The sequence below is a fragment of the Centropristis striata genome, chromosome 6 (assembly GCF_030273125.1).
Source record: "Centropristis striata isolate RG_2023a ecotype Rhode Island chromosome 6, C.striata_1.0, whole genome shotgun sequence".
Classification (NCBI taxonomy): Eukaryota; Metazoa; Chordata; class Actinopteri; order Perciformes; family Serranidae; genus Centropristis; species Centropristis striata.
Genome location: NC_081522.1, coordinates 38,921,338 through 38,942,142, shown reverse-complemented (window position 1 = coordinate 38,942,142; position 20,805 = coordinate 38,921,338). Strand labels below are relative to the sequence as shown.

At 34.2% G+C, this 20,805-nt stretch overlaps 1 protein-coding gene across 1 annotated transcript; it reads right to left on the bottom strand.

Moving 5' to 3' along the window:
• Nucleotides 1-274: 274 nt before the first annotated feature.
• Nucleotides 275-12,418, bottom strand: rlbp1b (retinaldehyde binding protein 1b). The gene is made up of 7 exons (XM_059335361.1): nt 12,028-12,418; nt 10,222-10,350; nt 7,402-7,606; nt 5,245-5,423; nt 3,798-3,956; nt 2,625-2,735; nt 275-995 (listed from the first exon to the last, which is right to left on the bottom strand). The coding sequence occupies exons 1-7, from the start codon at nt 12,160-12,162 to the stop codon at nt 867-869; spliced, it is 1,047 nt and encodes a 348-aa protein (XP_059191344.1). The 5' UTR covers nt 12,163-12,418; the 3' UTR covers nt 275-866.
• Nucleotides 12,419-20,805: the final 8,387 nt, after the last annotated feature.

Genomic DNA, 20,805 nt, shown 5'->3' with positions numbered 1-20,805 from the left:
AATCTTGTGAATTTGCAAGTTTTTTCTTGTAGATTTGCCACTTTAATCTCGTAATTTGCAAGTTTTTTCTCGTAGATTTGCAAATTTAATCTTGTGAATTTGCAAGTTTTTTCTCGTAAAATTGCCACTTTTAATCTCTTAAATCTGTGCCATTTTTCTCGTAGATTTGCCACTGTAATCTCGTAAATTTGCATGTTTTTTCTCATAGATTTGCCACTTTTTTATCTTTATATCAAATATATAGAGCATCAAGCCAAAACTTTTTAAGGGTTTTTATTTCAGGACATGGTGAAGCAGTTTCATGGACTCCAGAGGGTTAACAATAAACTGCCTGTTATTTTCTCGATGAATCATTTTGTCCATTAAATGTCAGAAAACAGAAAAACAAGCTGACATCATCGTCTTCAAGTGATTCGTTTAATCCGACTGACATTACAAAAACTTCAACCATTCAGTTTATTATAACGTCTGACAAAAAAAAGCAACAAAATCTCACATTTTAAAGGTGCAGCATGAGATCTGGAGGCTCTGGGGTCTGGGGTCAAAGGTCACTGACGCTCTGTGACCTCAGGCCGAGGCTCAACATCAGCAGAAACTCGTACTGCACCTTTAAGAAGCATGCAACCAGAAAATGTTTGGCTTTTTTTTCTTGCAAAAATTACTAAAAACGAAACAAGATTCCACTAGTTTTTTAGCCGATTAATGGAGTGGTCGCTGCAGCTTTATTCTCCAGAGATAAACTGAGGACAGAGAAGAGTTAAAGAAGTAAAATAAATAGTGATTCTGTCTCCTGACGCGCAGCGTGGGTTCAGGCTTCCAGTCTCCACCGGCTGCAGGATTCTGCTTTTATATATTTCTTCAGGCGTTTAGACGAAGAGTTTGTCGGCGGCCGCCTTCCCGTCGTACTTGGAGCCTTTTCCATCGAACTCAGAGGGAAGAATGTCGGCGTCAAACTCCTTGTAGTAATTCTCCAGTTCGTCTCCGTGAACAAACACCTGCAGATAAAAACAACAGCAGCTGTTACAGTCTGCTGAGGGGCTTCAGCACATCACTTATTAATAATAATAATCATAATAACAAAAATAATAACAATAATAATAATAACAATTAAAAAAATAATAATAATAATAACAATAATAATATTAAATATAATAAAAATAATAATAGCAATAATAATACAAATAATGATAATAATAATAACAATAATAAAAATAAAAATTATGATAATAATAATACAAATAATGATAATAATAATAATAACAATAATAAAAAAAAATAATGATAATAATACATTTAAAAAAAGAATACTACTACTACTAATAATAATAACAATAATGATAATAATAATAATAATAATAACAATAATACAAATAAAAATAATGATAATAATACATTTTTTTTAAAAGAATACTACTACTTATAATAATAATTACAATAATGATAATAATAATAATAATAATAATAATAATAACAATAATAAAAATTAAAATAATGATAATAATACATTTTTTTTAAAGAATACTACTACTAATTACAATAACAATAATGATAATAATAAAAAATATTATTATTAATAATAATAATAATAATAATAATAATAAGTGGGAAATTAATTTGACTGCACTGTAAAAAAAACAACTATTGTTTTTACGGTGAAAAACCAGCAGCTGTGGTTGCCAGAACTTTACCGCAATAAAGACGGTGCAACTTTTTCTAATATTACGGTAAAATGATATTCGCACTGTTGATTTCACATTTAAGATTTCCATTTTATTCCATATTTTACCGTAAAAAAATAAAAGTTTGTCCATCAAAAGAAACGCTGTTCTGCCATATAATTGACAAGAAAATACTTTATAAATGCTGCATAAATTAAAGATTTTACCATTAAATATTACAGTATATTTCTGTTAGAGATATGGTGTTTAGTACATTTAACAGTGAGAAAAAGTATTTTAACAAAAAATAAATGCAAAATTTACAGTGATGGCTTGTATATATATTACAGTATATTTTTGTTACAAACACAGTGCCAGTGTATTTTACAGTGGAGTAATGTATTTAAAAAAATTAAAAACTGTAAAAAATACTGTTTTGTCTGATATCTACATTTACAGTGTTTCATTGTTATTGAAACTGAATTAACCCATTTATCTTTTTTTAAAATTAATTATTAAAACATAAATACAAATTTATGTTGCATTTTATCAAATAATGTCCATAATTTTTATATTAATTAATTAATTATTTTATTTATTATTTTGGCAGCTTCGGTCCTCCATACATTTTGATTATTTGAGCATAACAGCAGGAAGCTCCAGCATCAGGAAGCACTGTTAAATTAAATATCTTAACACAAGAAATTACTCAAATTAAATAGAAAAACATACATTTTGTTAAATCCACAATTTAAATGTAATGATATTTTTCACAACCTGTTCTAATGTCTCTAAGCTTCATCAACTGACATCATATTTTAAAAAGTGAATAAGTGAATGAATTCTGAGTTGTTGTCTCAGTTTTTTCTGTCGTCTCTCATGACGTCTCACAGCCACAGCAGTGCTGAGTCATGTTAGTGTGATGGATCATGTTAATGTGTTCATGTTGGTGTGTTGGTGACTCACTCTCTCCAGCAGTTTGCTCTTCATCAGAGGTTTGACCACGTTGTAGGTGGTGGTGAAGTACCAGGGCTGGTGGATGAAGTGAACCGCTTTGAAACGAGCCGGGAACGAATCCTGGAGGGGAAGAAATCATTAGAAAACTCTGACTGAGAGAAACACCACATGACCACTGAAACCATCTGAAACCATCTGAAACCATCTGAAACCACCTGAAACCACCTGAAACCATCTGAAACCATCTGGAACCATCTGAAACCACCTGGAACCATCTGGAACCACCTGAAACCATCTGAAACCACCTGAAACCATCTGAAACCTCCTGGAACCACCTGAAACCATCTGAAACCATCTGGAACCATCTGAAACCACCTGGAACCATCTGGAACTATCTGAAACCATCTGGAACCATCTGAAACCATCTGAAACCATCTGGAACCATCTGAAACCATCTGAAACCATCTGAAACCACCTGAAACCACCTGAAACCATCTGAAACCATCTGAAACCATCTGGAACCACCTGGAACCATCTGGAACCACCTGGAACCATCTGAAACCATCTGAAACCATCTGAAACCATCTGAAACCATCTGGAACCACCTGGAACCATCTGAAACCACCTGAAACCATCTGAAACCACCTGGAACTTCATGCAAACTTTTGGCTTTTCCACGTTCAGTTTTCACCTTACACACATGGCTGCAGGTCCGGATGGCTGCCTGACTATGCTGCTATGATGTGTTTTTATTTGCAATGCACCTCTGGACAAACAAAGAAAGAAATATTTACTCATAATGGCTGTTTCAAAGCTCATAAGGCTGAGGCGTGCTTGGACCTAAGCTGCTGAGACACTTTTTATGTAAGAAAATTAAGTCAAGATCTGGTTGGACTATTTTCTTGCAGTAAATTCCTGGAACCCATAACCCATTTAAACAACATTGTGGCATTTATACATTCTGTTTTTCTGTTTTTTGCATAAATGAAACAAGTGAGCTGACAGGCTGGACAAGCAGCATGATCCCAGGACCCAGTCCTTGTTCACTGTGTGTTTTTATACGTTTTGGACGGGTTGATGGCTAATTTCGTTGTACTAGTACTTGTTACTCTGTGCAATGACAATAAAGGCTTCTGATTCTGGTTCTGGTTCTGATTTCTTCTACGTCAGAGAGCGTCCCACCTGCAGCATGTCCACCATCTTCTTGAGCTCCGTGGGTTTGATTCCTGACGCCTGCTGCATGGTGAAGCCTTTAAAGTTCTCGATGATGCAGAATCCGTTGATCTGAGTCTCCTCGTTCTCCAGCAGCTTCTCCAGGATCACACAGTAGGCACGCAGGATCTGAACACACATTATTAGTTCAACCTTTATATTTATTATCGTATTTTATGTCTTCTGGTCATGTTTGAACACAAAGCGGCGGGATCAAGACGAGTACGATGCTGCTAGTGACAACATGCACATTTGAAGCCAGAAGTCTTGTGAGCTGTTTAAACTATTTATTAAGTTTAAGTATAGTGAATTGGTTCAGCCCCAAAAATTAAGTATTTTTGAGCTCTTTTAATTTTTTTTAAACGCCGATTTCACATTATTTGTAGTAATACGAACGCTAAATTTATATATAAAAGAAACGCTGTTCTGCCATATAAATGACAAGAAAATACTTTATAAATGCTGCATCAATTAAATATTTTATCATTAAATATTACATGGTATTTAGTACATTTAACAGTGAGAAAAAGTATTTTTATAAAAGATAAATACAAAAATTACAGTGATGCTTGTATATATATATACACACACATATATATATATATATATATACACATATTTATATTCATTTAGTGTTGTATTACTACATCAACAACCTATTTAACATGCTGCAATCCTTTTAGGAAAAAAACAACAAACAAACAACAAACAAAACCCAACAAAACAAAAACCCTGATGTGCAATATCATTGATAAATGCCAAATAGCAGCCATGTAAGTATTTTATGTAAAAAAATTGTGTATATAATGTATTTATTCTGTTTTATTCTCCTGTCTGTATCTTGAGCTGCTATGACTATAACTTATTTTCCACTGCAGGATAAATACTCATATCTTATCTTATCTTCTGCACTTTCTGACAAAAGACATATCTCATCATTCTCCTGTTTTCTTGTCTACTTTGTCCATTCCTACCCACAACATTTCTTGTGGTGGAAGATCAATAATTATATACAAAATAAGTATGGGTTTTTGTTATTTGGAGGGTTTCCCACTGAATCTCAGTGACATGAATACAGCTGAATGATGCCCAACTGCTGCAGACATTTATATTTATTTATTCATTTTATGTATTGTCTTTTTGCCTCTATACCCCTCTGGATGTAAAATAAATTGTATGCTTTGTTTTTTTTATTCTTTTTCTTTACATATTCATATTATTAAAAGGGACAATGAACATTTGGTGCAAGAAGCTATTAATACCAAACCCTTGGCTCTGTACAATTCTGATGCTTGATGCAGATTTGTGCTTGTCGACTGATGTGAAATTTCTCATAAAAAGATAATAACAATAAAAAAAAGAAATCAGTAGGTGCAGATTAAACAGTTTGTCTGCACTAAATGATCTGATGGTTCACCTCATCGAAGGTGATCTCCTCGTAGTCCCAGTTCTCGATGTTGAAGAGGAGAACCACGCGGCCGTACTTGTCTCGGCTCTGCAGGATGCCGGGGTAGCCGGCCTCGATGGTGCTGCGGACCGCCTCGGGGGTCAGGTTCTCAAAGAGCTCCGGGTAGTCCTTCCTGAAGCGCACGTAGCCTGCAAACACAGGAGGAGGAGGAGGAGGAGGAGGAGGAGGAGGAGGAGGAGGAGGAGGAGGAGGAGGAGGAGGAGGAGGAGGAGGAGGAGGAGGAGGAGGAGTCCAGGTCACACAGAGCACACAAGACCTTTATATAGTACTGAACTGGGCTATATTTTACTTACTCTATACTGTATATTATACTATAGTATACTCTATATGTCACTTCTAGGCCTGTCACCATAGTTACTATATCCATTTATCGTTCAATATATAAAAATGGACACGATAGTTTTTTTCTGGACTCAATATATTGTCGTTTACATGTCTGACTTTTGGTGCTTTTTTGTGTGTTTTTTTATTTTTATTTTTTTGTGTTTAATGTTTTTTTGTGTGATTTTTGTGTGTTTTATATGTGTTTTTTTTTTTTTTTGTGTGTTTTTACGTGTTTTTTTGTATTTTATTGTGGGTTCTTTTGTGTTTGTTTTTTTTGTGTGGTTTTTGTGTGTTTCTATATGTGTTTTTTGTGTGTTTTAATGTTAAAATAAATAGCTAAATTACTCAAATAAATGTTAAAATAAATAACTATAAATTATTTAGTTAATAAATAAATATATAAATACCAATTTGTGCAGCATTTTATCATATAATGTCCATATGTTTTATATTATTTTTGGTAAATGTATTTATTTATTTAGATTTAAAAATTAATTGTTGTAGAAAAGTATGAAGTTATTATGCTCTAATATGGTTATAAAGCTAACGATACTATAGTTTATCGTGATAGTTTCTGGGAAAATATATATCCTAATAAATGTGTTATGGTGACATATTTTGTGTGGTTTTTGTGTGTTTCTATATGTGTCTTTTTTATTTTTTTATGTGTTTTAATGTTTTTTAATTTTAATTTTTTGTGTTTAATGTTTTTTTTGTGTGTTTTTATATGTGTTTTTTTGTATTTTATTGTGGGGGTTTTTTGTGTGATTTTTGTGTGTTTCTATATGTGTTTTTTGTGTTTTTTTATGTGTTTTAATGTTAAGATAAATAACTAAATTACTCAAATAAATGTTAAAATAAATACCTCAATTAAAAAATAAATTATTTAGTTAATAAATAATTAAATAAATACCAATTTGTGCAGCACTTTATCAAATAATGTCCATATGTTTTATATTATTTTTGGTAAATGTATTTATTTATTTAGATTTAAAAATTCATTGTTATAGAAAAGGAAGAACTTATTATGCTCTAATATGGTTATAGAATTATAACAATATCTATAGTTTATTGTGATAGTTTCTGGGAAAATAAAAAATGTGTTGCATTTTTATCAAATAATGTCCATGTTTTATATTATTTTTATATTTTTTTTATTTCTTTATTTAGATTTAAAAATGCATTGCTGTGGAAAAGGAAGAACTCATTATGCTCTAATATGGTTATAAAACTAAAACAACATCGATACAACGATACTATCGTTTATCAGGATAGTTTCTGGGAAAATATATCGTCCTAATAAATGTGTTATTGTGACATATTTTGTGTGGTTTTTGTGTGTTTCTATATGTGTTTTTTTGTTTTTATGTGTTTTAATGTTTTTTTATTTTTATTTTTTGTGTTTAATGTTTTTTTTGTGTGTTTTTATATATGTTTTTTTTTATTTTTGTGTTTTTACGTGTGTTTTTTTGTATTTTATTATGGGGTTTTTTGTGTTTGTTTTTTTGTGTGATTTTTGTGTGTTTTTTTATGTGTTTTTTTATGTATTTATTTATTTAGATTTAAAAATTCATTGTTGTAGAGAAGTATGAACTTATTATGCTCTAATATGGTTATAGAATTATAGCAATATCTATTGTTTATCGTGATAGTTTCTGGGAAAATATATCGTCCTAATAAATGTGTTATAGTGACAGGTCTAATCACTTCAGAATATTAATTTGTGGGGTTTTTTTGTGTTTTTCTCTGAAGTTATTGACTGAGTTTTTTCTGGCGGCGTACCCTTCATGAGGTCGAAGGCTCGGGGGACGTCGTACTTCCTGGCTCGGATGAATCGGACCAGCAGACTGTCGGGTTTCTCTCCGAACGTTTCCTGGACGCCCTTCGCCAGCTCGTCTCCGGCCTCCGCCTTCTCCTTGATCATCCCTCGCAGCTCCTTCACCGCGGCCACGCGCTTCTCATCCGTCTCGTTCAGCTCGTCCTTCGCCTGCAGGGGGCGCCGAGCAGTGGTGGAAGAAGTATTCAGATCCCGTACTTAAGTAAAAGTACTAATACAACACTATGAAATGACTCCACTACAAGTAAAAGTCCTGCATTCAGAACTTACTGAAGTAAAAGTACAAAAGTATCAGCATCAAAATGTACTTAAAGTATCAAAAGTAAAAGTACTTGTTATGCCGAATGGACCTCTCAGATTGTTTTATATATTCTAAATATATTATTATTACATTATTTGTATTGATGATTTTATGTAAGCAGGGTTTTCATTTTGTAGATATGGCTCATTTAAGTACTTAATATACTGTCATAAGATTTGATTAAAAAAAAAAAGTCTAATCACCTTAAATTTATCATATGTTTTATGTTGAATCTCGACCTGAAAAGTAACTAAAGCTGTCAGCTAAATGTAGTGGAGTAAAAAGTACAATATTTGCCTCAAAATGTAGTGAAGTAGAAGTATACATTTACAGAAAATAGAAACACTCAAGTAAAGTACAAGTACCTCAAAATTTTACTTAAGTACAGTACTTGAGTAAATGTACTTAGTTACTTTCCACCACTGGCGCCGAGTTATTAGAGTTAACCAAAACCAACGAAATAACCAAAACTAGAATGGAAAAAACATTTTCATTAACTGAAATAAAAAGAAAAACGAGAGTTTAAAAAATAAAAAAAAAACGATAACTAACTGAAACTATTTTCTGGTTACAAAACTAACTAAAATTATAGTGAAAATGTCGACTTTTTTTCATCCGTAAAATTTTTTTTCCTAATTTCCTAAAAATTAAGATTAAAAACAGTGAGAAACACCTCCACAGTCTCCACAGAGACATGTTAAAATTTTCTTCCCTATTATTTTAATTTATTTTTTTTACATTTATTTTTCTGGGGTTTTTTGTTAATTTTCCCTCATTTTATTTCCCTCAAACTTACTTATTATCATTATTTTCTTGATACATTTAAAAAAAAAAAGTTTTATGCATTTCTTCTTCTTCTTTCACACTCTAACCTTAAAATAAATACTTTCATAACATGCATGTTAAAAAAAAAAGAATAAATACATTAGAAAAAAAGGAAAGGAAATATCAAAAACTAGAATTGAAAAAAACATTTTCGTTAACTGAAATAAAAAGAAAAACGAGAGTTAAAAAAAACAAAAAACGATAACTAACTGAAACTGTATTTTCTGGTTACAAAACTAACTAAAATTATAGTGAAAATGTCGACTTTTTTTCATCCGTAAATTTTTTTTTCCTAATTTCCTAAAAAATTAAGATTAAAAACAGTGAGAAACACCTCAAGTCTCCACAGAGACATGTTCAAATTTGCTTCCCTATTATTTTAATTTATTTTTTTTACATTTATTTTTCTGGGTTTTTTTGTTAATTTTCTCTCATTTTATTTCCCTCAAACTTACTTATTATCATTATTTTCTTCATACATTTAAAAAAAAAAAAATTTTTATGCATTTCTTCTTCTTTCACACTCTAACCTTAAAATAAATACTTTCATAACATGCATGTTAAAAAAAAAGAATAAATACATTAGAAAAAAAGGAAAGGAAATATCAAAAACTAGAATTGAAAAAACATTTTCGTTAACTGAAATAAAAATAAAAACGAGAGTTTTCAAAAAAACGAGAACTAACTGAAACTGTATTTTGTGGTTACAAAACTAACTAAAAATAACTAAAATTATAGTGGAAATGTCCTTCGTTTTCGTCTTTGTCAACTTTTTTCATACGTAAACCTTTTTGGTTGATATGAAATCTATTTCATCTATCTGGTTTTATGACTTAATAAACTTATTGGGGCTGAGATGGATCAGACAAAGGAAATAAAGGAAACATTTATTGTGACTTTTTTTAATCTGGCAAATACCCCATTACAAAAACACTAAAACTAAACTAAAACTAAGCATTTAAAGCTATTGAGAATATCAGTAGATGATTATTATAATAAGTCATATGCAGTGCATGTATTCTGAAAAATTGATAACATGCACTAAAGGTGCTCAGGTAAGAAGGCTCACTGGAACTGCACAGGTCTTTGTAGTTGTAAATGAAATAAATAATATAAGTGAAGCTAATAAAGTTTAATTAAATGTATGCATGTTATCAATTTTTCAGAATACATGCACTGTATATGACCTATATTGATATAAGTCAGACCGCTTAGGAATTGAGTTGGAAATTATGTAAATACATGGCCAAAATGAACATTTCTATTTGATCAAATAATCATCTAGTGATATTCTCAACAGCTTTAAATGATTCTTTGACCCAGAAAATGTAGATTTTGACACCAAGATTGACCTTCTAAGTGGCTTGAAAGACATATTGGTTCTCATAGACTTTATATGGCTGCCATCTCCGATCCACAATCTTGATGAAGTGGCTCCCATCAAAAATTGAAACTTTGAAACTTTAAAATTTGGTCCTAAACTGCCTGACTATCAGTAAAAATAATCTCATTAGATAATTTTCTTTCAGCTCCAACTGCAGTAAAGTGATGTTACTGTTGAACATGAGCTGTGTGTGTGTGTGTGTGTGTGTGTGTGTGTGTGTGTGTGTGTGTGTGTGTGTGTGTGTGTGTGTGTCACCTTCTGCTTGGTGTGGTCCGGCAGGTTGGCGCAGGGTCCAAACACTGGCCCGTGGTCCTTGACGGTGAGCCGCTCCAGCTTGGCCCTGAGGGCCTGCTCCTCCTCCGACACCATGCGGTACGTTCCACTCTGCAAAAACACAAATATTAATGTAATGTATGGTAAAGATCAGTGGTTCTCAACCTGTTTTCAGTGATGTTCCCCCTGTGAAATATTTTTTCAGCCAAGTACCCCCTAACCAGGGCAAAGCATTGTTGGTTGAAAAAAAGAAAGAGTTAAAAACAGAGCGCTGTGCCATCAGTGTCTGATTTATTAAACTTTGGAACTGATAAACACATACAGAATTCAAACATTTGAAAAAAAAACCCTATTTCAAACATTTTAAATGTTAATAATCCATGACTAAATTTATTGCAAATATTTCTCATCACTAAAATGTAGTGATTCAAACTAATGTAGTAAAAACAGTGAGCATATAACCATTTAAAACTATAACTGCTACTCTTTAACCACGACTCCATCTTTGAGTTTTCAGGTGATTGACAGGTGATGCCTGATGATTGACAGGTTGGGTCCAAGTGTAACATGATATTATTGAATTATTATTTAATTTTGCAGTGTGCATTCAGCATTTTTAATGCCATTTTTTGTGTTTGTTTTTTTATGTTTTTTTTTTTTATTTTTTTGTGTGTTTTTACGTGTGTTTTTTGTATTTTATTGTGTTTTTTTAATGTGTTTTTTTTTTTGCTTTTTGTGCTTTTATGTGAAATATGTATGTTTTTTGCATTTTTATAACTGCTACGCTTCAACCACGACTCCATCTTTGAGTTTTCAGGTGATTGACAGGTGATGCCAGGTGATTGACAGGTTGGGTTCAATTGTAACATGATATTACTGAATTATTATTTAATTTTGCAGTTTGCATTCAGCATTTTTAATGCCATTTTTTTTGTGTTTGTTTTTTTATGTGGATTTTTTTGTTTTTTGTGGGGGTTTTTTGTGTTTTTTTTGTGTTTTTACGTGTGTTTTTTGTATTTTATTGTGTTTTTTTCAATGTGTTTTTGTGTGTGCTTTTATGTGGAATATGTATGTTTTTTGTATTTTTATAACTGCTACGCTTCAACCACGACTCCATCTTTGAATTTTCAGGTGATTGACAGGTGATGCCTGATGATTGACAGGTTGGGTCGAACCATCCTGGTATGGGGGACACTCTGGATTTTTAGAATAATCAAATTGAATAGCCTACTGAATATAAAATTCATTTTATGAACTTATACTTATATTGTCCTAAAATATTTATTAAATAATTATCATTAAAGGATTTTTGCATGGATGCTACTACTACCATGCTACTTTTTAAATGTATATTTTAAAATCTCACATACATGTACCCCCATTTGAGAACCACTGATATAGATAATATGCATCAAAACAGCTTAACGTTGTTTCTATAACGTTTGATTCTCTCACAAGACTTTTTTTCTTTGAGCTTTAACAACTGGTCTGATCCACGTGAGACGCTGAGCAGCAACAATCAAAAGGCCTCTGTGTGTTTTATTAATCTGCTTCACATGAGTCCAGTAAAGCCAGTAAATACCAGTAAGGAGGCCAGATTAGCAGCCAGGCTACTGTAGCAGCTGGAACAATGAGCTCTGGTGTTGAGAAATGTCTCCACAACACGTGTTTGTCTTAATAAATCACTCCTTTACTGCTTTAATGCTCAGAAATCCACCTAAATATGAGCACTGATTAGTTTTCTCTGAGCTCAAACTGTTTTTAATGAATATAAATGTAAATACTCACAACCACGGCCATGTCTTCTGCTCGTTGTGTCGTCTTCTTACAGTCTGCAGAAGAAGAAATGGAGGTTAATGATAATAATAAAAAAATGAAAAGATGAAACAATTGACCCACTGTCCTCCTCTTTAATCCCTTCATCCCTCTCTCCGTGCTCTCCGTGCCTCACCTCGCTATATTTAGCTCATTCCTGATCATTTATCAGCAGATTTAAGCTCCACAGCCTTTTGGTTTCATAGGCAACAAACTCATAGTTTCTGTCAAAGTTTAGAATTTCAGTTTGTAAAATCAGTAAAATCCTTTAAATCTCCGATAAAGTCAATTAAACTCAGCACATTCTCTTTAATTAATCAAAAGGGAATTAATCTGCAACTGTTTTGATAACTGATTAATCATTTCTCATGTAAAAATACAAAATAAAACCAACTTTTTTTTGCACGTATGCAGCAGTGAGTTAAATGTTTTTGGTCGATTAAGCAAAAAAACTATTTGAAGGCGTCACTTTGGGCTTTTAGCAGCTGTGACAAACATATTTAAATAATTTCACTAAACATGCATTTTATAGAGCACACATTTATAATAATCAGCAGTTATTTTCAGTCCAAACTTCATGTAAAATATATCACATTTAAACTCAGTGTGCACTTGTTTGGCTGCAACATTAATTTAATGCACTACAAGTATTATTTTATTAGATATTTTTATTTATTTTGCTGACGTAAAAAGCACCTTGTGACTTTGTTCTAAAAGGTGCATTAAAGTAGAGATAGATAAAAGATAAATAAAAATATTAAATTGTGCATGAGTTTGCACTGCTTTCCCTCTTTGGGAAGAAAACATGTTTTAATTGCAGTCATAAATAATATCCATATGAATAAATGTAAAATATATCAAATTTAAACATTATTTTAATGCTCTAAAATAGTCATTTTTTATGTTATTTTACTGGATTTATTTTCTATTTTGCTGTTGTGTTGCTCTGTTTTAAAGGGTGCAAGACAAATAAATTATTATATATTATATATAATTATTTTATCTTTATTTATTTTTTTCATTATGTGTCTTTTTCATTATTTTTAACACATTTTAATATAATCTTTGGAAACTTTGAGGATTTTTCCTTTGAATTTGATAAGCAGATTGGCATTTATTACTCTTAAAATGAAACTACTTTTCAATTTATTTATATTAAATAAAAAGTTAAATTCTTGCACATTTGAAATTCTGCAGGCAGAATTATTAAAGAGACTTAAAGCCGTTCAACCTGCAGCAGAGCGTCTCTGCAGAGTAAAAGACAGATTTCTTTCTATTAGAACATATAATAAACCACTCAATAGAACCTGAAATCAAAATCTGCAGAACCACCAGAAGTTGCATTTTGTGAATTATTGGTCACAGCAGACAACAAAAGTCTTAAAATAATTAGAATGAACTCAAATAACGAACTGGAAACAAAAAACTCCTCCAGTCTATCAAGTCTTAATGAATGATGTAATGAAACATTTGCAGTTAGAAAAAATAAAATTCACCCTGAGAGGTAAGATAGATACCTTTTACACAATATGGCAGCCATTTATGGACTATTATACCAAATATAATCCCATGAAAAATTAACAAATGTAAATTTTAGAACAGTTGACATCCTCCAAGTTGTATTATTACTATTTAAATGTCTTAATATTATGGTTTTCGTATCTGATTTGACTTCACCTAGGTTTTTGTTTGTTGTTTTTTTTTAAATTGCTTTTGTTTTTCTACTATCATTCTGTTCTTTCGTGTTGATTTGAAGCATAAATTAACATGCATCTTTTTTATTTTGTATGTAAACGAAAGGAAAAAAAACCCAAATAAAGAGAAGTTGGAATAATTAATTAAAATAACTCAAGAAACAAGAAGAAAACTGTGTTTTTGAGAGTCAAAGGAGCCAAATAATCACATTTTTTCTGATTAAATGCAATTGAGAAAAGACAAAACATGAATTTTTCTAGTTAAATCTCAGCTCTGTTAACTCTGTAACCTAAAGGAGCTGCAGAGTGTAAAACACCTCCAGAGGAAGAGGAGAAGCTGCAGAGCGTCCTACCTGAAGGTGGAGGTGAAGGTGCTGCTGGCGTCTCGGTGCAGCGAGCTGCTCCAGCTCTGATTTGTAGCGTTGGGATTAGTGGCGTCACACCAGATTAGAAAGCACTTTTTTACTCTTTTCAATCAGAATAAAAGTGTCAGAGGGAGGGAGCAGGTGATGGCGAGGGCCTTCGGCCAATGGCTGGGCTGCTCTGGTGAGGAGGGGGCGGGGCCAGAGCACATTTCTGATGATGTAATGTGGAGTTCACCCTTTAGGTAAGAGCTGCTTAGAGCGGGCGGACGGATTTCACAGCATTCCTCGGAGACTTGAGAGTGAAAAGTGACCATTGTGACGATGAATCGGGTTCTGATTTCTGCAACGTGATCGCACGCCGAGGAGGACGGCGAGACGGGAGGACGCCGTCCACACGGCGTCCACACGGCCCGTTCACATGTTCACAGGCAGCATGTTACAGACAGCAGGACAATACTGAAGCTCATTTCTGTCATTGTGGTGAAAAAGAAGTCCCTGCAAGTCATTAAAGTGAAAAACTTTCCTTAAGTAACGAGTTAAGTTTAACCTCAAGTATTTACTGACTTTATCCTCCAGATATGAGGTCAAGACTCTGTATTGAAAGATAGAAAAATGATGATGATTTAAGTGGCCTGGACAGTGAAGCCAATGGTAAAATGTCTTCAACCTGCATTCTCTCTAATGTCCATCAGGGGGCGACTCCACCGGCAGACAGTTTGTATGTACAGCCATGTTTCCTTTAGGGGAACAAGTTATTACATATTCGATACCAGTTAGCCCCCAGAGGGATTTAGAGACTCTGGAGGTGACGTTTGGTTTTCGCCGTCGCTAACTGTGCACAACGTCAGCAGCTGATCATAAAGAAACCAGCATGGCTAATTATGCACAGAGTCTCCAATGATCGTAAACATAGTGATTGTGAATTAACCGGCATCGCTAACTGTGCACAGAGTGTCCGGTGCTACAGAGATCGCTAAGTGAACACCTCCTGCAGCAGCAGCACATACACACTGTACTGCTACAGAGCTAACTGTTAGCCTGTTAGCACATACACACTGTACTGCTACAGAGCTAACTGTTAGCCTGTTAGCACATGCACACTGTACTGCTACAGAGCTAACTGTTAGCCTGTTAGGACATACACACTGTACTGCTACAGAGCTAACTGTTAGCCTGTTTGCACATACACACTGTACTGCTACAGAGCTAACTGTTAGCCTGTTAGCACATACACACTGTACTGCTACAGAGCTAACTGTTAGCCTGTTAGCACATACACACTGTACTGCTACAGAGCTAACTGTTAGCCTGTTAGCACATACACACTGTACTGCTACAGAGCTAACTGTTGGCCTGTTAGCACATACACACTGTACTGCTACAGAGCTAACTGTAGCTAACTGCTAACGGTGGCTCTTCTCAATGAGCTGGCCCCCGGCTCATTAACAAGAGTAAGAAGGAGTCGCTGGATTTGTCTCCAGACGCTTTCTTGAAAAATAGTCCCTAAGGGGGTCTGAAAAGTCGCTAAATATAGCAACAAAGTCGCTAAGTTGGCAACACTGCTTCGCCGGCTTTTACAAATGGCGCGTGTTGTTGTGGCGTCCAGTACTACGTCACTTCCTGCTTAGCGTTCTATCCAATCAGCAACCAGGCTTTTTACAGGGGAGAAAAAAGACCCTGCTCTTCTACAGGGACGAAAAAAGTCCCGCCAAAAGAACGCTCTGGACAGTTCATATTCAAATTAGGGCGGGGCTACCCTATGATTGACAGGTTGCTACCATGGTGCACTGGATGTTTTCGTCTTTGATTTTTGATCCTTTAACAGTCTGTTTTTACTTCAAAGTTAACACACATAAGTACACACACACACACACACACACACACACACAAACACACACACACACATAAATAAACTAATGCACACACACACAAACACACCACTCTAATGCACACACATAAACACACTAAAGCACACACACAGCGTGGAGGATTTGGATTTAGACTTTGTGCATTCATATCAGTAAACATGGACCTTAAACTATCAGCAGATTAGTTCTCACACTATAAAGCAGCTGAGAGAAACGAACATAAAGCTTTTATATATAACGAGCACTTCATCTGGAGATTAATCTGCAGGAATTATCAACACAGAGGTGTGAATGAAACACAGCAACAGAGAGACACGAGACAGAAACACAGAGACATGAACCAGACTACCGCTTACTGCTGCTAAATAAAAATGATACGCTTCTGTCTTACCAGTAATTAAAAGACTGCAGGACCCTTTGGTTCAGATAAACCAACAAACCTTTAAAAAACATGAAAAATATAATCAGTTTTAATAAAACTCATGGAGCCGATTAGTTTCATCTGGAACAAACAGAAACCATGAACACTTTGTGCACTTTACACCTTATTATCAACTCGTCTTTGTAATTTTGACCCAGGATTTTAACTGTTTTTAACTGCACTTTAAGCTATATTTAATAATTATTGATTAGGGCCACGGGGCAATCCCACCGAGCACTATTGTTATACTCAGGATTTCTTCTTCTTCCTCTTCCGGACGCAATTTCATCCCGCTACGTGTGGTTTGATCGGCATCGGTGTGCTATTACTTTTCTCTACAGAATATGAATTTTTTGCGATGTAAGTCAACTGCCCAAAATTTTGCATTGAAATGAATGGGACGGCCGACAAAAAATTAGCGAAAAAGAACAATAATTGGAGATTTTTAAACGTCTACTTCTCCGGCATAATTTCACCTAGAGACTCCATTTAAACTTTAAACAGTAGACACAAGTCTTGTGTATCGGTGTATTAATCCACGTTTCGATAGGTCATATAGTTTTTTATCAATCCCTGTTCAATGACCATGATCATCAGATTATAATGGGTGTGTATTGCATGGAATGTTCATGTCACAGTGTGTGACATCATCGCCAGAGTGTAGAGGGAGAGAAAAAAATGTCAAAAAATAAATCTAAAAACTGCGCTACAGGCCGCAATTTCCACTCTACAGAAATAATTTATTCATAGAAACGTAGGAAAATTAGTCTTCTCCCTCACAATCCTCTGGTAAAGCTGTCAGAGTTATAGTTTGGGCGTAGGACGCACAGATGATCCACCAACACCACCAACAGCCTGATTGGCTCCCATATTAAAAACGCAGGAAGATTTCTGGAAAAGGGAGATGTAACAGTTTAGATCGCTCTAACAAAGCTATTTGTTCATTTTTCTTAAAAAAAAAAACATATGTAGAAGTTCAGGAAGAACTCAGGTGAAAGTCGGATCAATGATAGGTATTATGGTTTTGCCAAAAATGCTTTCTGTTCGAGGCCAGAAATTCCAGTCGGTCCACCTCTGGCTGCTGTCACTGTGACGGAACATTCTACAGCGGCAGTTAATTCTGTTGATTGCTCTGCTCTGATTGGTCGACCCCAACGCCTTTGATCCTTTGATGTGATTACAGTTACAGATACACACACACACTCCTCCAGATACACATGCTTCTCACACACACACATGCACACGCAACTTTATGTGATTTTAGTTACACACACACACACACACACACACACACACACACACACACACACACAAATGCGCGCTTAAGCATGCGGACTCCTCCAGATACACGTTTCACTCACACACACACACACAGACGCACATTTTGAGGTTAAAGGTCATAGGTTGCTGTATAAATAAATACTTGTAAAGGAATGCTTGTTCTAGGTGTGCTCCTTGTATATTATATAGTATCATAACATTACTAGTATTAATTGTTTGAAATCTCTGAAGAATCTCATCATAGTGTACACACACCGGCAGTTTTATTATTGTTGTTCTGTCATAAAAGGAGTCGGGAAAAGTAAGAACTTCTGTTCTGCTGTAAAAACCCATTTTTCTTACTTGCAAATTACAATAAAATATCTAGAATCTTGAATATTGGATGAAACTGATCTGCTGTTTCAGGTCCATGTCAGTAAATTCCTGATTAAAAAAAATACTGTAGGAGGCATGTTGCCATATGCAAATAAAGATAGATATGAAAGTTGTGCAGATAATCAGCCTCTTCATGTCCGTCAGCTGGTTAACATGAGAAGCCTCATAATTATCAGACTGTAATAAATTATTAAAGAAGATCTCTGCTCTGTTCCTGTTGGCTGGTGAAGTGAATAACTCTACTATGATCATAACACCCTCAACCATTAACCTGGTACCTTTCAAAAAACTCAGTATCATTAACAGTCACTCAAATATTCACGTGATTATGAGGCAAATTTCCGACAGCAAATTTTACCAAGATACCACCAAGATCTAAAAAGTTTATCATAAAAAATGTGACTTAAAACTGATCTGGAATTCAGAACCGCTCTGATTTTAGAAACGAAAAAAAAAAAAAGGGGTTTATTTATATGTTAAAGGTCTAATGTCCTCTGGCAGCAGGTTTGTGTGTGTGTGTGTGTGTGTGTGTGTGTGTGTGTGTGTGTGTGTCCGGCAGCGCTGACGTCACAAACACACGTTTATTTTCATTCTGATGCAACCAGAGAAACAGCAGTGATGGTAATCTGCTAAATCAGGTTCAACTTTCCCAATAAAGCGATTTGAGAACAAAATTAGACGGATTGAAAGAAACAAAGCAGGCGAGTGTTACGGCTCAGATCAGCCAAGGAGCTTTACAGGGGTGTGTGTGTGTGTGTGTGTGTGTGTGTGTGTGTGTGTGTGTGTGTGTGTGTGTGTGTGTGTGTTTCAGAGCCAATAAAGAAATGTACAGCTCCACCTGCAGCTCGACTGCATCATGATTTAGTGTCAGGCACATATAAAGACTAAAAACTATAATAAAAACAATGAAACTATTTTTATAATTGATCAATTATAAATGTGATTGTTTTCATACAAAAGCTTCTCAGATCAGATTATAAATTCAAACTAAGTTCACACAGTTCATCTAAGAAAAACAATATGACGCTCCAAATTATACTTATAATATATAATATACTATGTAATAAACTAGATTTATGTATATGATCTGTGTCCAGAGGTCAGAGCATTCTGGGAAATGGTGTTTTAAAAATGTGTCATGATAGTGAAGTGAAACTGTTTGGCACATTTAATGTTATTTTATAATAATTCATATTCATAATTCTAACCTTAAACTCGTGAGAAAAGTGTTTTTGGGATCAGTGCTGCTAAGAAAGAGGCTACCATCCAATTTATTATCAATCCATCAGTGGCGTGTGTATATAAATATATATATTAAGACTATTTGAGAGAGAGATTTCAGTATTAACAGGAAACAGAGTGAAAACACCATAATGAAAGCTGGTGTTTGGGGGTTTTGTAACCTATTTGGACTCGGAGCTGTGAGACGATTTCAGATCCTGATCCAGTTTGAGTTTCCCAACACTAACAGAGTTCATCTGTAACGTGCTGCTGTTAATGCCGAGCTGGCAGCAGGACAAGTGGGACCACGGTGACGCAGCACTTACTAACTTTAACCCTTAACGTCACAGTCCAACACACAGATACAGATTATATATATATTTAGACGTTTCTGTCCACCTGATGAATGTTGAGTCTGATATAAGGCTGGGCGATTTATCAATATAAAAGTTATATCAATACATTTTGAAATTATATGGAATTAGACTTTGGTCAGAACAAGAAGACTTTTAAAGTGACATGACAAAGAAGAAATATAGCTCTTTAAACTCACCTGGGACAAGATTCATCCATAGTTTATTTCATTTTTTTTTTTTTTTTATAGTTTCAGGACACCATAATCTAAAAACTCCAAAGCTCCCTTTAGATTAGAGCTGCAGGTGTGAAACTTTATGCAGATGTGGTTCACAGGATGGAGAACGTGTGTGGTTATTTACAGAGTTCTGGCATAAAGAATGTCTGAGTTATTGTTATTTGAATATGACTTATTATAGACAAAGACCTGAAAAACGGCATGTTTTTGAGCCATGATTAGGTTGGTTTTTTTTGTTAATCAAGCACATTTTTACAGAGCAGAAGCCTCTTGTGCATTTTTGCCCTCAGAGTTCTTCTGTTTTAGGCTGTTTAATAAGTTTGTATGTTAAACAGAAGTTTGATATGTTAATATTTCATTTTCATGCACTCACACTCACTTATTAAACGTAAACAAAGTGTTTCATTTGAACAGGATGCTGTTTTATTAGGACATTGAAGAGCAGCTGACTGAGGTAATAATATACCACCGTTATAATAATTCACAATAGTCACAATATAATAAAACCTTTAAGGCCATAAACACAGAGGTAACCGCTGCAGGTTGAACCAGTTTTAAAATGTGTTTCTCTTCTTGTTTGGAGATAGAAAAAACATTTTTAAAAGCTGAAACTCTGCAGCTCGTTTCAACTGGAAAATACAGTTGTTTTACAATAAATGATCTGCTGCTGTGGCCTTAAACAGTTACACTTTGCCTTTCAAGTAAGAGCAGATACTGTGTGAGAACTCCTAATATTTATTATACATTACAAACTTTAAGAGCATCTTATAAATAGAGTCAAGTCTGTCAGATATGTATAAATATCTGAACACAGCAGAAAATGTGCTGATATGAAGTTCAACCATGTTTAACATGTTAAAAAGTAATAAGTTAGAGTTCTTATTTGGGCAATAATAATCCCTCCTGAAGTGATATTCTCCCTCCAAAAACGACT

Coding starts and splice junctions, on each gene's coding strand:
- rlbp1b (XM_059335361.1), bottom strand. CDS start 12,162: ATGAAGGGATTAAAGAGGAGGACAGTGGGTCAATTGTTTCATCTTTTC. Junction 2,736..3,797: donor AGATGGTGGACATGCTGCAG/GTGGGACGCTCT, acceptor CTTCCCCTCCAG/GATTCGTTCCCGGCTCGTTT. Junction 996..2,624: donor AGAGCAAACTGCTGGAGAGA/GTGAGTCACCAA, acceptor TTTTATCTGCAG/GTGTTTGTTCACGGAGACGA.